General features: G+C 45.0%; 2 protein-coding genes across 4 annotated transcripts in view; both read left to right on the top strand.

Moving 5' to 3' along the window:
* Window positions 1-201: 201 nt before the first annotated feature.
* Window positions 202-5583, top strand: UQCRQ (ubiquinol-cytochrome c reductase complex III subunit VII). Its single transcript, XM_028709793.2, has 3 exons — window positions 202-351; window positions 1381-1548; window positions 5373-5583. Exons 2-3 carry the CDS (start codon window positions 1395-1397, stop codon window positions 5465-5467), a joined length of 249 nt encoding a protein of 82 aa, XP_028565626.1. The 5' UTR covers window positions 202-351; window positions 1381-1394; the 3' UTR covers window positions 5468-5583.
* Window positions 5584-8799: 3216 nt separating this feature from the next.
* PACS1 (phosphofurin acidic cluster sorting protein 1) overlaps window positions 8800-13511 on the top strand; it is a 77123-nt gene continuing 72411 nt past the window's right edge. The window contains exon 1 of one of the 3 annotated variants that reach the window (XM_077920025.1): window positions 8800-9369. In XM_077920025.1, coding sequence (XP_077776151.1) covers window positions 9008-9369 — 362 coding nt within the window. In that variant the 5' untranslated portion in view covers window positions 8800-9007. The remainder of the gene's footprint in view (window positions 9370-13511) is intronic. The other 2 variants (XM_077920024.1, XM_028711202.2) reach the window with 2 other exon arrangements.

The following is a 13511-nucleotide window of genomic DNA, read 5'->3' on the forward strand; positions in this document are numbered from 1 at the left end:
GTAGGTAAGGGCAAAGGGGGAAATCCTTCCCCTCTCCTGTCAAGGAGAGAGAAGGGCAGCCGACTTCAGAGCGGCCGCAGAGCGAGCTGCGCGTGCGTAGTAAGAGCACTAGGAAGTGCTCGTAAACCGACGTTCTGCGCTTCCGCCGTGTGAGGGCCGGGAGTCGACTTCAGCGGTTGCCAGGGAGCATGCTCAGCAATACGTCACGCGCTGGCTGACCTGATAGCGATTCTATAGAGTCGTTTAAACCGGAAGTGACCTTTCTGGGACCGGAAAAGGGAAAGGAGGACCTGTTGCCTTTTCTGATGCTGGAGTGAGAAGCGGTGACCTTTCCTGCAAGGAGCTGAGCGGGTGCGTAGAAGCGGGAATGTGGTTGGAAAGGGTTCTATCACGCCGGCCTTTATACTCTCAGGATTCAGGAGTCCACTGTTAAGGGTCCTCGGTCTCTCTTTACTCCGGTGTAAACAGCACCCACTAGAACAGACATAGGCAAACTCCGGCCCTCCAGATATTTGGGACTACAATTCCCATCATCCCTGACCACTGGTCCTGTCAGCTAGGGATGATGGGAATTGTAGTCCCAAACATTTGGAGGGCCGGGTGCCTGCACTAGAAGCTTCCTGGAACCATGAGTCCGTCTAGCTCAGTCTTGTTTCCCCAGCCTTCCCCAATTTTTGGTCCCCACACGTTGTTGGACTACAGTTCCCGTCATCCCTGACCATTGGGGCTACTGGGAGTTGTAGTCCAACATCACCTTGGGGCCCAAGATTGGGAAAGGCTGTTCTACACAGATGTTACTGGACAAGCAGGGCAGCTTCTCCCACCAAGGTGCATCCTGGGCCTTCATTATATAGCTTCTGGTGAATGCTGGAAAAAATGCACCTCTTTACCCTGGCTTTTGACACTTGATGTGTATATTTTTTTAGGGCCCACCCTATTTCTGGAATTTTAAAGTTGTTTTTAATGTTATGTAATGTTGTGTTTTTAATGTTACTAGTGTGTTTTAAGAATTGTAACCTGCCCTTGAACCTTAGGGTGAAGAGTAGGTAATCAATTGCAGGAATAATAATAAAAACTGCAACTCCCATTGTCCTTGACCCTTAGCCTTGCTGGTGGGAGTTGTAGCACAACCACATTTGGGGGGCAAGAGATTCCCCATTCCTGGTCCATGTGGTTCTGAGATGCCAACCTCTTTTTGTCATGCAGATGTAGTCAAATGTTGATACTTGGTCTTGCTTCAGCCTGTATTTGTAAGTGAGTCACTGGAAAACTCCCTTAAACAACCCCCTATGCAAAGTTAAAATGTTGGGAGAATGCACTCCACTTCAGCAATGTTTTGCTAATCCTATACTTTTCTGTCATTCCTGTTTCTTTTTGCAGAACAGCCTGCCAAGATGGGTATTCACTTTGGAAACTTGGAGAGAGTAAGGCACGTGATCACCTACAGCTTGTCTCCATTTGAACAAAGAGCTTTCCCACACTTCTTCTCCAAAGGAATTCTTAATGTCTGGAGGCGGTTCAGTACACAGGTCTTCCGGGTGGTGCCTCGTAAGTTAAAAATTATTTAGGCTGCTCCTTCTGCTTCTTGCTTGTGTGCACCGTGTTACCCTTGAGGGCTGGTTCTTTCTCCAGGATTAGTGCATTGATGTTCAAAGTGAAGATCAAAGGAAGTACTTAGGATGTTGGTTTCAGAAGAAGGCAATCTCTGGAGCAACATATGGCATGGGGGGGGGGAGCAGTTTCTTCACTGCCATCATATTGCCAAGAGGGCGTGGAGCAGATTAGATGAACTTCATTATTGTTATTATTTATTTCATTTATGAATAGCTTCCTATGAATTAATTTGAAGTTACTTTGGAAACTTAAGTTGTTCCAGAATGCTTCAGCCAGATTATCAGATGGAGTACTGTTTAGATCTCACATAGCCCCGTTTTAAAACAGTGGTATTTTCTTCTCCCCAGCCTCCCATCATGAGAGATCTTCCCTTCCCTGCCTCCCAAACAGGGTTTTTCATCCACTGTCCATCACAAAGAGTGATGGATCTGCATGCTAACCCCTTCCTAACCCTGAGTAGAGGGCCACAAAAGAACAGAGCAAAGCAGAAACAAAAAGAAAGTAGAAAAGAAAAATAAAGGATAACAAAGGGATAAGAATATTAAAGGAATAATACTGTATACTAATAAGGGAAGTAAAGAAATAGGTTAAAAGGACTTCCAACTATCCATCTGTCGGTTATATATATTAGAGTTCTTCAAAATAGTCAAGTGTTCAATCCAGGATAGTATCCAGCTGGATTATAAATTGTTTAAATTGTTGTAACACATCCTGGGATCTTGGGTTGAAGAGCAGGTAATTAATAAAATTAAAAACCCAGAATTTAAAGAACCCAGAATTTCACATCCAATGCAGATAGCAACTGGGGTAAAAAATTCCACTTATAAGGCTTCTTGAAATAGAGAAGTTTTCAGCAGGCACTGAAAAAACAATAGAGATGATGCTTGTCTTACATGTAGGTGGGGGAAGTTCCCAGTTCTGGCATTGCGCAGGACAGACCTGCTGATGAGATGGCTATCTTCAGAAGACCCTCTTCTGTAGAACACAGTGACTGGTTGGGTATATAGGGGATGAACCACTCTTTTATGTATCCTGGTTCCGAGCCATGCAGGGTTTTGTGCCAATTTATAAAAGACAGTTCTCTTTGCTCTACGTTGGAAGCACTAGATGGAGCAAGAGAGCAGAGCAAGGTGACAATCTCCTTTAGTCTGTACACAGTGGCAATAACAGTCTACTCTCCCACGTGTTCCGGAATTATAATCTCCTTAGTGTAATTACAAAATCTCGTTAGCAATTAGTCATCTTTAGCCTCAGTGACAATGATAGTTAGCATTTAAGTAGCGCATTTCAATAGTTCAACGAATTCATATGCTGTTGCAGCCATTGACAGCAGTTTATGAAGTCCTGAGGTCTTCGGGTTTTATATTAGTGCTAGCAGCCTTTTGCATAGTGTTACATTCTCCCGCTGTACTCTCCTCAACCCTGAGATAACCTATTCAGGCTCTGAGGTGGGTCCCTGTAAGGGCCAGCTTCCAAGCCCCTGCTCCATCTGTGTATCTTTTAAATTGTCTAGTGTCTCGTACTGTCATTGCAGCATCATGACCAACCACTAAAAATGCTACAGAGAGAAAAACTACTCTCTCTCTCTCTCTCTCTCTATATATATATATATTCACAAAGTGGAATGCAACAGCAGAGACAACCACTCTGAATACCATTTAAAAGAATTAAATATGATACAACCACACTTCATTATATTTTTTAAACACTAACACATACTTGGAGTAGTAGACCCACGGAAATCAATGAACTTGGCTGCTATAAGTGAGTTGGATAAAATCACATTTTGTGGTTATCTTAAAGAATCAGCACCAAAAAAAATGAACTAGTACGGCACAAGCTCAGCATTCTGTTGGCAGCTTAGAACATCATCACTGCAGCCCAATTTACACAAGCCACTGAAAGCTACAAAGAAAAAATAATAAAGTCTTCAACGTTCCCCTAAAAATATTGATACCAAAATGTTACTCGTCAGCAGCCAATTTTATGGGAAGGCCAGTTTGACAGGGACCAGTGGAAGGAGGCGATGATGGTGGACTTATTTAAAAGTACAGTATTTTGGATTACAGGTTATAGCAAACAATTCAGTGAAAAGATGGATCCAGCCTTGGTAGTTTATGCAGGGGTGGGAAAGCTTGGAGCTGAGAGGCAAATGCAGCCTTTCAGGCACTCTCTGGCCTTTGGGACTCTCCAGACCGCTCTCCTCCTGGCTCTGCTTTGCACCCTCCTTGAATGGCTCTCCCTGGCTTGGATTATATCCTTGAATTCTGACAACACTTCTTGCATGTCAGGATGGAGGACAGAGAGGGTGTGCGCACGCACATTTAGAAACTAATCTAGTATACAGAGGCAAACGTTTACATTTATTTCTCCACCCACTTTTGCCTCTGATTCCACCCACCACTGGTGTGTGGCCCCCAGAAAGGAATTCAGCTGAAAAAGATTCCACACCCCTGTGTTTATGTATCAGGCTGGTAGCCATAGGCAACAAGTAATTCTGTGCAGGCGAGTGAGTGGGCTTGCAGAGTGGGGCCAGATTCTATTCCTTCTCTGTGCCCAGAATTGAAACCAAGTGGGCTGCCATAAAAGAGAAGCCTCCTCTTTGCAGCATAAAACATTACTAGGCTCTTCCAACTTGTTATTGTTATTCTTTTTTCTTTTCTACTTTTTTGTATCTAACTCATTTGTAACTGAAAATCAATAAAACACTGTTTAAAATGAAATGTACCATGCTCTTGCAAGAGTGAAAAAACTCTCTGCGAACCCCCAGCACACGCGCACACACCTATATCTATCTATCTATCTATCTATCTATCTATCTATCTATCTATCTATCTATCATCTACTGTATCTATATTTTGCAGGTTAGTAACTTTTAAGGGTTTAGTGGTAAGGGGTGAAGAGCTGTAATCCAACTACATTTGGAGGACACCACATTGGCTACTCATGTGTTAATACATAAGTTTATTTGCTTCCATTGCAGTACTTTTCTTGGAAAACTCATCAATGCAGAAGAAAATGGCAACAAACAAACTGGCATCTTAAAAAACAGCACTATTCTTCTTTCTTAAAAACAATTATTGGAAATGGCTTTCTCTTTAGCCAAAGAGGGGGATAGAAATAAAAAGACAGATGGGGCTAGGCCACACAAATATATGTAGAGCTAACAGTGCATCTTTAAGGAAATGAGGAATGTCAGAGCACTTGCCATATCCTGGGCTGTCATGATTATAAAACTCCTACTTGTACATGTTATAAGCAGGAGTGGGGGAGCCTCTTGTACTCCAGATCTTGCTGGACTACAATTCCCATAATTCCTGACCACTGGCCATGCTGTCCAGGGTGTCCAACATCTGGAGAGCCACAGGTTCTCCATCCCTTTTATAAAAGATGGTACTGCATTCCCAACTATTTGCTGGAATGGTACTTCATAGCAGAAGAATATGTTATTATTTTAGTAACATGTATTTAGCCTTTGTTACAGTAGACTATGGGAACTTAAGGGCTGTGCCAATAGGGTGATAAATAAGTGATTTTGATAAGGGTTCTGAAGGATGTAAGAGAGAAAGATACCACTCAGGTGATTTGGGATGCAATTCCAGGTATAAGGGACAGCAAGGGAGACAGGGCAGAGTCATGTGCAAGGGAGCAAGAAGACCTTTAGGACCACTGAGAACGGTGGAACTGGATAAACAGAAGTCTTGGTTGCTTTTATTGTAGTTGTAAAGCTAACTGTGTTTCTTTTTTAACCTCCTAAGCCTTTGTCGCGGCCTATGTCATCTATTCCTGGGGAACCGAAGAATTTGAACGTCTTAAAAGGAAGAACCCAGCTGACTATGAGAATGATGAATAATCTGACAGATAACAAAGAAAACAGTTGCCAGCATTTATTCTTGGCCTCAGCTTGTTGACATGAATACACAAATATTTAAAATAACACTGGTTCAATAAACCTCTCTTCCTGTTCTACTTGTGAGTGTGATTCTTCAAGCTTTGCCAAAAGCTGAATTTGCAGGCATGGGGCTGTTTTTGCTGCTGTCTAGTATTCAGCTATTCCAGGGATAGGGGACCTGTGGGGCCTTCCAGATGTTGCATTCTATCTCCCATCAGCCCCAGCCAGCATGGCCAGTGGTCAGGGCTGATGGAAATTACAGTCCTGCAACATCTGGAGGGCTACAGCAGGGATGAGGAACCTCAGCCCTGGAGGCTGAATGTGGCCCTCCAGGCAACTCTACCTAGTCCTTGGGACTCTCCCCAGGCCACACCCACTTCCTGGGTCCTGTAACTCACTAGGCACCTGCCTTGGGTATTTTTACCTTGCTGTAATGCATGCCTGGATGGAGTATAGAGGAGGGTGTATAAATGTGTGTAGAATCTAACCTAATGTGCCAAGGTAAGATTCACATTTGAAGCTTTGAGGTTTGTTGTTGGAAAAGCGGAATAGAAATATATCAAATCAAATCTGTTGGTCCACCCATTTTTTATGTCTGACCCCTCCTGCCACTGGTATCTGACTCCCATAAGGGAATATGTGGGCTGAAAAAGGCTCCTTGCCCCTGGGCTATGGGTTCCTGATCTCTGTTCTGCTTTTTGGTAAATGAAATCTAAAAAGGGCAATTTTTATTACTTTATTCATGGGGGCATATTTATCACCCTCCTTTCTGTCCTGAACAAAACTTAATAACAAACTCAAAAGGTATCAAAGCTGGACTGTTCTGCACTGAATGCTGAAGAACCGAATGCTGATGAATGGGTCTCTCCAAGTAAGGAGGCCAAAAAACACTTGTGTTCCAAATAACCACACTTCTTTTAGCTGTGAGGCTTTATGTTGGTGGCCTAATTGGGTAGGCAAGATCATGTGGTTCTTTACAGATCTTGGCTGCGAACCATATATAGGACTTCAAAGGTAAATCACTGGTGCTTTGAATTGAGACTGATTTCCAGAGGCTTCCAGGACTGCGTAGGTTAAAACCAACACTTTGAATTGGGTTTGGGAATGTATAGGCAGCCACTGCAGCTGTGCCAGAACCAGCATTATATGCTCAATACTGCCTCATTTTGGTCAGCAATCTTGCTGCTGCATTCTTCACCAAAGGCAGCCCTATGTATAATGCATCTCAGTAATCTAATCGGGAGGTTACTAGAGCACAGATTACTGTCCCGATAGAGGAGCAATTGGGCCACCAGTTGAACCTGGTAGGGCTGTACACCACTCATCCGACCAGAGGACCCACCTATTAACAGCATCTTTGGATTGAGCCTCAGTTGACTGGTCCTCGTTTAGTCCATCATTGTGACTAGGCACATGATCAGTGAGTACATCTATCACCTCACCTACAGGGGAGGAAATTGAAAAATAGTGTTATGTGTATCAGTGGTAGGCTGATGACAATACACTGCAAAACTCCTTATGACTATACCTGGCAGCATGTAGATAACTAGGTTGGGTGAGGTGACACCTGGCAGCCACATTGTGCTATACATGGCTATACATCATACATATATAGTTCTACCATGCAAGAGGGATCCTGGGCCAATCAGGATCCTCTCCTTGGTGGACAGGCTCTTGACACATATGAGGACCATATGCCAGGGGTGGGTTGGGCCAAGCGGCAAAAGTAGATGCAGCAACATGTGTGACTTTTGCCCTTTTTACAGTAGGGTACATTCCCAGACACACAAAAGCCATAAATTTCTACACCTGCCACACATATTTATCTCTCCTCCTGCTGCCCTTGATGCAAATGTGTGTAGAGCAGGGCTGTGGCAGGGTTACCTTGGGAGAGTATTGAGGGCCAAGCAGAGAAGCTCAGAGGGCCACATTTGGCACTGAGGTCCGCCACCCCGGCTTATATCATAAGAAATCTGTGAGGTTTTAAGATGCTGGAAACCTCTTTGGTCCTATAGGCACTGCATAATAGCAATGTGTGTTGATGTTTTTAACTGTTTCCCGCTCTTGAGGACAAGTACAGTGCTAACTGGACTGAGGGGGGGGATCACCATTAGTACTGTATTGTTCCCCCTTCCGGTGTCAAATATATGCTGTGTTTATGTCTAATTATGCATTTACATTTCAGTTGCCCCTTTTCCTTTCACTTGGGTGGTACCATAGGAGAGGAGAGAGGGCAAGCAAATCAAACTAGGAAGTGGAGGGCTTAAGTACTGTGGTGCTCCTACCTCAACAGAGACTGTTATTTTTCTCTCAGAGATCTTAACATGTGGGACACAACTTGTCCACCTAGAAATATACTTGGTTCTTCTGTGTCCCCCCATTTTCTTCTTGCGCCGCCACAGTCTATGTACTTTATAAATGTCATAATTGGCTTTGAAGGCTTTTGCAGAAAGTGGGAAATATACAGTATGCCATTCCCTACTATTTTTTGTTGGGAGCCTCCCACAGTGGCTGTGGCAACCCAGTCAGATGGGCAGCATATAAATACATAAATAATAATAATAATCATTCCCTCTCTGCCATGGGTGAAGCAGCAATGATCAAGTTGCTTCAGATATATTGTGAAGACTTCTCTCTCTGCCCCGCTTTCCCTGACCTGCAAGGCTGGACCCTGTTTTACCTCCCTGAATCTTCCAAATTTGTTTTATTCTTTTGTTATTGTATTTTACTGATTTTTGGCTGTGTTTTGGTTCAGTGTTGTTGTTGTTGTTATACTGTACACTGCTTTAAGATTTTTTTTGTAATGCTAAGCAGTATATAAATGCCTTTTAAATAATAATACAATACAGTATATACCCTATTCCCCTTCACAATACGGATTCCCTCCACCCCCACCCGTTTGTAATTTAACGTGTATACGGGGACGTGTGTCGTGAGCTTTCCCCCTAAGCCAGGAGGGCGTCGAGTTCGCCCTGTTAAGAGGGAAGGGAAGGAAGTGAGGGTCGATTGGAGGAGAAAAGAATTTGAGAGAGAGAGAGAGAGAAAAGAGGGCGGGGAAAAGGCGTGCGCGAGAGAGAAATACACACTGTAAAAGCGCGAGCGCGAGCCATAGATCGCTCCACCCAATCAGCGCGCGCAGAGCCGTCAAGGCGCCCAATCGCCGTCCTCCCGCGCGCGCGAGCGCCCCCTTTAATTTGGGTTTGAGCCCCGCAACTGCCACTGCCGCCGCCGCCCTCCCCCCAAATCTCCCCGCCCTTTTGCCAAGCAACCGTTCCTCAAACTCGCTGCCTCTCGCGCACGCGCTCCTCCTCCTCCTCCGCCAGCGGCCTCGCGCTCGCTCGCTCCTCCTCCTATTCGGGAGCGCGCCTGCAGGGGCAACAGGAGTCAAACCCAGCCGCGCGGCTGAAGGGGAAAGAAGGCGGCGGCTGAGGCGGCGCTAGCGGGGATTGAGGGAGACTCTCGTCGTCGTCGTCGTCGTCCTCCTCCTCCTCCTCCTCAGCCATGGCGGAGAGAGGGGCGCTCGGCGGCCAGCGGGGCTCGCTCACGCCTTCGCTGCACCAGCCGGTATCCAGCGCCTCAGCTTCTTCGGCGTCCCCGGCTGCACAGAGCCTTTCAGGGCAGCCTCCGCCGCCGACGGCGGTGCTACAGCAGCAGCAGCAGCAGCTGGCGCCTCCTCCTGCTCCTCCGGCGGCGGCGGCGCCTTCGTTGTCTCAGCCGGCCGCTCTCGGCCCCGGAGGAGGCTCTCTGGCCCCGGGGGCTCCCGGGTCAGGCGCGGCGGCGGCGGCGGCAGGGGGGCGCCCGGTCCAGATGAACCTTTACGCCACCTGGGAGGTGGACCGGAGCTCGCCCAGCTGCGTGCCCAGGTGAGGAAGTGGGGGTGGGGGGGGAGGAGAGAGAGAGACTCTTTCCTTCCTTTTACATTCTTTGGTACCGCCACCGTACAGATTTTATGGATTCAGTGGCATAGAAGTGTGCATTTAATGAACCGATTCCCTGAGGGGTAAGTAGTAACCGTGTCGCAGCAGCAGCAACACACACACCAGAGGAGGAAGAGGAGTCGTCTTTGTGGGCAAGCTGGAGGCTTAGCACGTTTATCTGCTTTTGTTGGGCTGCAAGGTTTCTTTCCCTCCAACCTCATATCTTCTTCTCCACGTCCGTCCCCGTCTCCCCCCCCCCCCGCGTCTCACCCCGTTATCTCCCTCCGTTTACCTTCGCAGGTGTGGTAGTCAAGCCCGACCCCACCCACTCCCTAAGACCTACTTGCTCTATCGCCTGCCAAAAAGGGAAAAGGAAAAAGAGAGAGAGAGAGAGAGAGAAAAGGCACCTCCCTATTTTAAGTATTTACGTCCCTCCTCCTTGGGGGAATAAAGGATGAAACCTAACCCTTAGACGTCATTTATCTGTTCCCCATATTTACAAAGTGTGTGGGGGGGAATGATAGCAAATTGCTTCTTTTAATCGCACACACTTGAATGTTAAAGAGTGGTTTGCCTTTATGTGGGGCTGTGGGTTGATGTTTAAGCAGGAGTGGGAAATCGAGGGAGGCTGTACATAGTGAGAGGTCGCTTGTTCCTCTCAATGGGGGGCAGTTGCACCTAAAAGTTTTCTTACATGAGTATATGTTAGGGTCCTCGACCTTTGCGGAGAACTAGCCTCAGCACCTAGGACTTGCCGATCAAAAGGTCGGCGGTTCGAATCCCCGCGGCGGGGTGCGCTCCTGTTGTTCGGTCCCAGCGCCTGCCAACCTAGCAGTTCGAAAGCACCCCCGGGTGCAAGTAGATAAATAGGGACCGCTTACTAGCGGGAAGGTAAACGGCGTTTCCGTGTGCGGCTCTGGCTCGCCAGAGCAGCGATGTCACGCTGGCCACGTGACCCGGAAGTGTCTCCGGACAGCGCTGGCCCCCGGCCTCTTGAGTGAGATGGGCGCACAACCCCAGAGTCTGTCAAGACTGGCCCGTACGGGCAGGGGTACCTTTAATACCCCCTTCCATCTATGCCTGCATGCCTTCAAAGAGAATGAGTTACTATATTTTAGCTACCATCTTCCTCCTTGTGCATAAATAAGGGGGTGTCACCCTGTGTGTGGGTGTAGATATTACTTTTAACATTTGTATCCTGCTTTGAGTGCATATTTTGGAAGAAAAGCTGGGAAAGGCTAAAACAGAATAAATTAACCCCCATGTGTACACATAAAACAGAACCAGCCCCTTCATCTTGGAACACCTACTTCTGTCCCCACCCATGTAAAGGTGAATGAGGTTCTGTTAACCAGAACCCTCCCCCAGCAAATGTAAAGGATGTGGGATGTTCTCCTCCTTTATAAGTCAGTAGGCTTATGTGTGAGGGGCTTGCCCCTCTGTGTGCTGAGGATGTAGGTTTTTCAAAGTGGAGCGGTTATTTAAATGATATTTAAGAGAAATATGAGTAGGGTGGGCGTTGGAATTTCAAAGTTGAGGAGTTGTTTCTCCTTCAACAGTCATCCATACACATAAGAAGCAGCTTATTTTAAAACATAGATGCCCCTGACCACATATAATAGAAGACAAGTCAGCCTTCCTCACATAATGGAGAACTTGCCTTTTACCCTTCAAGGTTTAGCTTTCCCCCCATCAAAAGGAGAATTAACACCCCACCCCTCTTTGTTAGGAAAGAAGGGGATCTCTCCCTTTTCCAGAATATAATTTGACTAAGTAGGAAGATATTCTACCTAATAAAAGGAAATTATCCACAGCCCACTCACTTGGTAAAGTTGACATGATTTCCCTGGTGAGAGTAAGGTCTTCACTCACGTAGATACTATATTCTGATTTGCATATGCACACCCTGCTTCAAGGCATGAACAAAATCATTTCCTTATTATGAAAGCAAGCTGCACCACCCCATCTTTGCCTTCATTTATTCCAAATAAGTGACCTTGGCCTTTTGAAGTGAAACAGAGCTCTGTTCTTCCTGTGGGGGTTTTCCATTAGGTGTTAGTAAGAATGCTTACCACTTAAGCTTTCCCTTAGGGCAGATTGGGACTTCTGCCCTTTCCCTGTGATGATTCTTTCAGAAACCTTCAGATGAAATCTGCCAAATCTTATAAAGGCAGCTACTTTCCAGTGAGGTTCCTAAAACAACCACTGATAAAGATGCTGTATTGATACAATGGTAACTCTCCATATACTCTTCATTGCTCGATAAATGCTTCTCAGGTGAATATGAAAAGAACCACCTAAGATATTAAAACAAACTTTTCTGGCTCCATTGAGCTTCTCTCAGCTGAAATATATGCAACAGTAGCTCCTCTAGAAACCATTCTGCATGCCACTTTACTGCCTCATTGACAGGGGGATTAGTAAAAGTGGCTTTCCTGGATCTTTCCATCTATGGAGTGTAGAAGAGGTAAAATGACCCAATACTGTCTTAGTTTTAAGACCTTTCAGTCCCCCTCCCCAAGGCAGTCTTGTGCAGTCTTGTATTTTCATCCAGAAATCAAACTACTTTCAAAAGCCAAAAATGTCACTGTCCTACAACAGAACTTTTACTGTGCAACAAGGTAAGAGCTTACCATATGTGGAGTTGTCTTATAATTATTTTATAATGTTCTATAATTTAAGGGAACCTTAAGAACTTCGCTGTCCAACAGAGCTGTCGTTATGGTCATTCCCTTATTCTTGCCATTTGTATCTAACAAGCCCTGTACACAGGACTTGGTTGGTTATGGACCAATCGCCTTGCTATTCCAATCACCTGTGAGAGTGAGTTTGCTGTCTGCAGGTTATAGGCTCAACATAACCCCAAATGGAACATTTTGCATGAGTATGGCTGCTTTTTATTACAGCATTTGTAGCTTGATTTTCTTCATCTGGATATACTGTGGGTAGTGCGCAGAACTTAAAACCTGATGAACTAAAAAACAATGAAATGCCTTCTGCAATTACTGACAGTCTCCCTCACCTGTGTTGATGATCACTTGTTCCACTAAATGAGTTTCTTCTATCCTGAATGACCTGTATAGTTTAATGTCCTTGTAATGACTTTGTCTATATATCCCCTTTTAGTTGCATGAAGTGAAACCGGCTAAGCTATAAGATCAACTTTTCTCCTTTTCCTCCTTGTGCTTAAAGCAAAGACTCTCCTGTCTCTCTTCGTTAAATGATATTTATTATTTGTGTTGAACTGCTGCTGTTCTGAGGACAGCCAAGATAGACAGACTGGCCACTCTGTTCTCTTTGGGTGGCAAAAAATTGGCATAAGTAGGAAACAGCAGTTTTTGTCTACTGGGAGATGAGCCGTTAGCTCAAACTGATTGATTACTGTTTATTTTTAGTCTGCCTATACCTGTTTGATCTTGAAGAGCCCAGGTGGCTGATTATTCTTCTCTCAAACAGACACCATGCTTGTTACAGGAATTATTATGCTAATCCCTTGTTCAGAACCTACATGAGACTTGGCCAATATTTTTTCTGCTAACAAGCATAATATCAGCATGTTTCTAACATCTATGATGCTGTGTTGTGGCATTTTGTGACAGCTGAGACTTGTCTCAAGGGCAGTATTTTTCCTACCCACCTCTTAAACAAGAATCAAACAATAATGGGTCTATTGCTAATCTTTAGACAAAGCTTAATTGAAGGATTTGTCTCAATAGCTGAATAATTTGCTTCAAAAGCTGAATGTTAATTTGCTGTAGTTTTTGTTGTTGTTTTTTACATCCCCTTGGTTTGAATTCATGGTTTTGTTTCTCTGCTCAGTCACCATTTGGGGGAGGACCTTTTAAATACAGTACATAGTTCAAATAGCTTTTTGAAAGCTGTAGGGAATAATCCTAGCCAGATTTGAACTGAAATACAGCAGAGAGCAAACCCCTTTCATCCTGCATGCAAAAACAAAAGGTCCAATATTTTAACAATTATTTCTCACCATATTAAAACAAACACACCAGTTGTATAACTGAATCATTTGTTTTGCTGAAATTCGGGTTATTTTAAAACTTCCAGTATCCTGATTTTTAATGTTGTAT

The sequence above is a fragment of the Podarcis muralis genome, chromosome 16, assembly GCF_964188315.1.
Source record: "Podarcis muralis chromosome 16, rPodMur119.hap1.1, whole genome shotgun sequence".
Lineage (NCBI taxonomy): Eukaryota > Metazoa > Chordata > Lepidosauria > Squamata > Lacertidae > Podarcis > Podarcis muralis.

Excerpts from the sequence above, each read along its gene's own strand:
- UQCRQ (XM_028709793.2), top strand. The coding sequence starts at position 1,395 with ATGGGTATTCACTTTGGAAACTTGGAGAGAGTAAGGCACGTGATCACC. Across the intron at positions 1,549-5,372 it reads GGTCTTCCGGGTGGTGCCTC|CCTTTGTCGCGGCCTATGTC; the intron begins GTAAGTTAAAAA and ends TAACCTCCTAAG.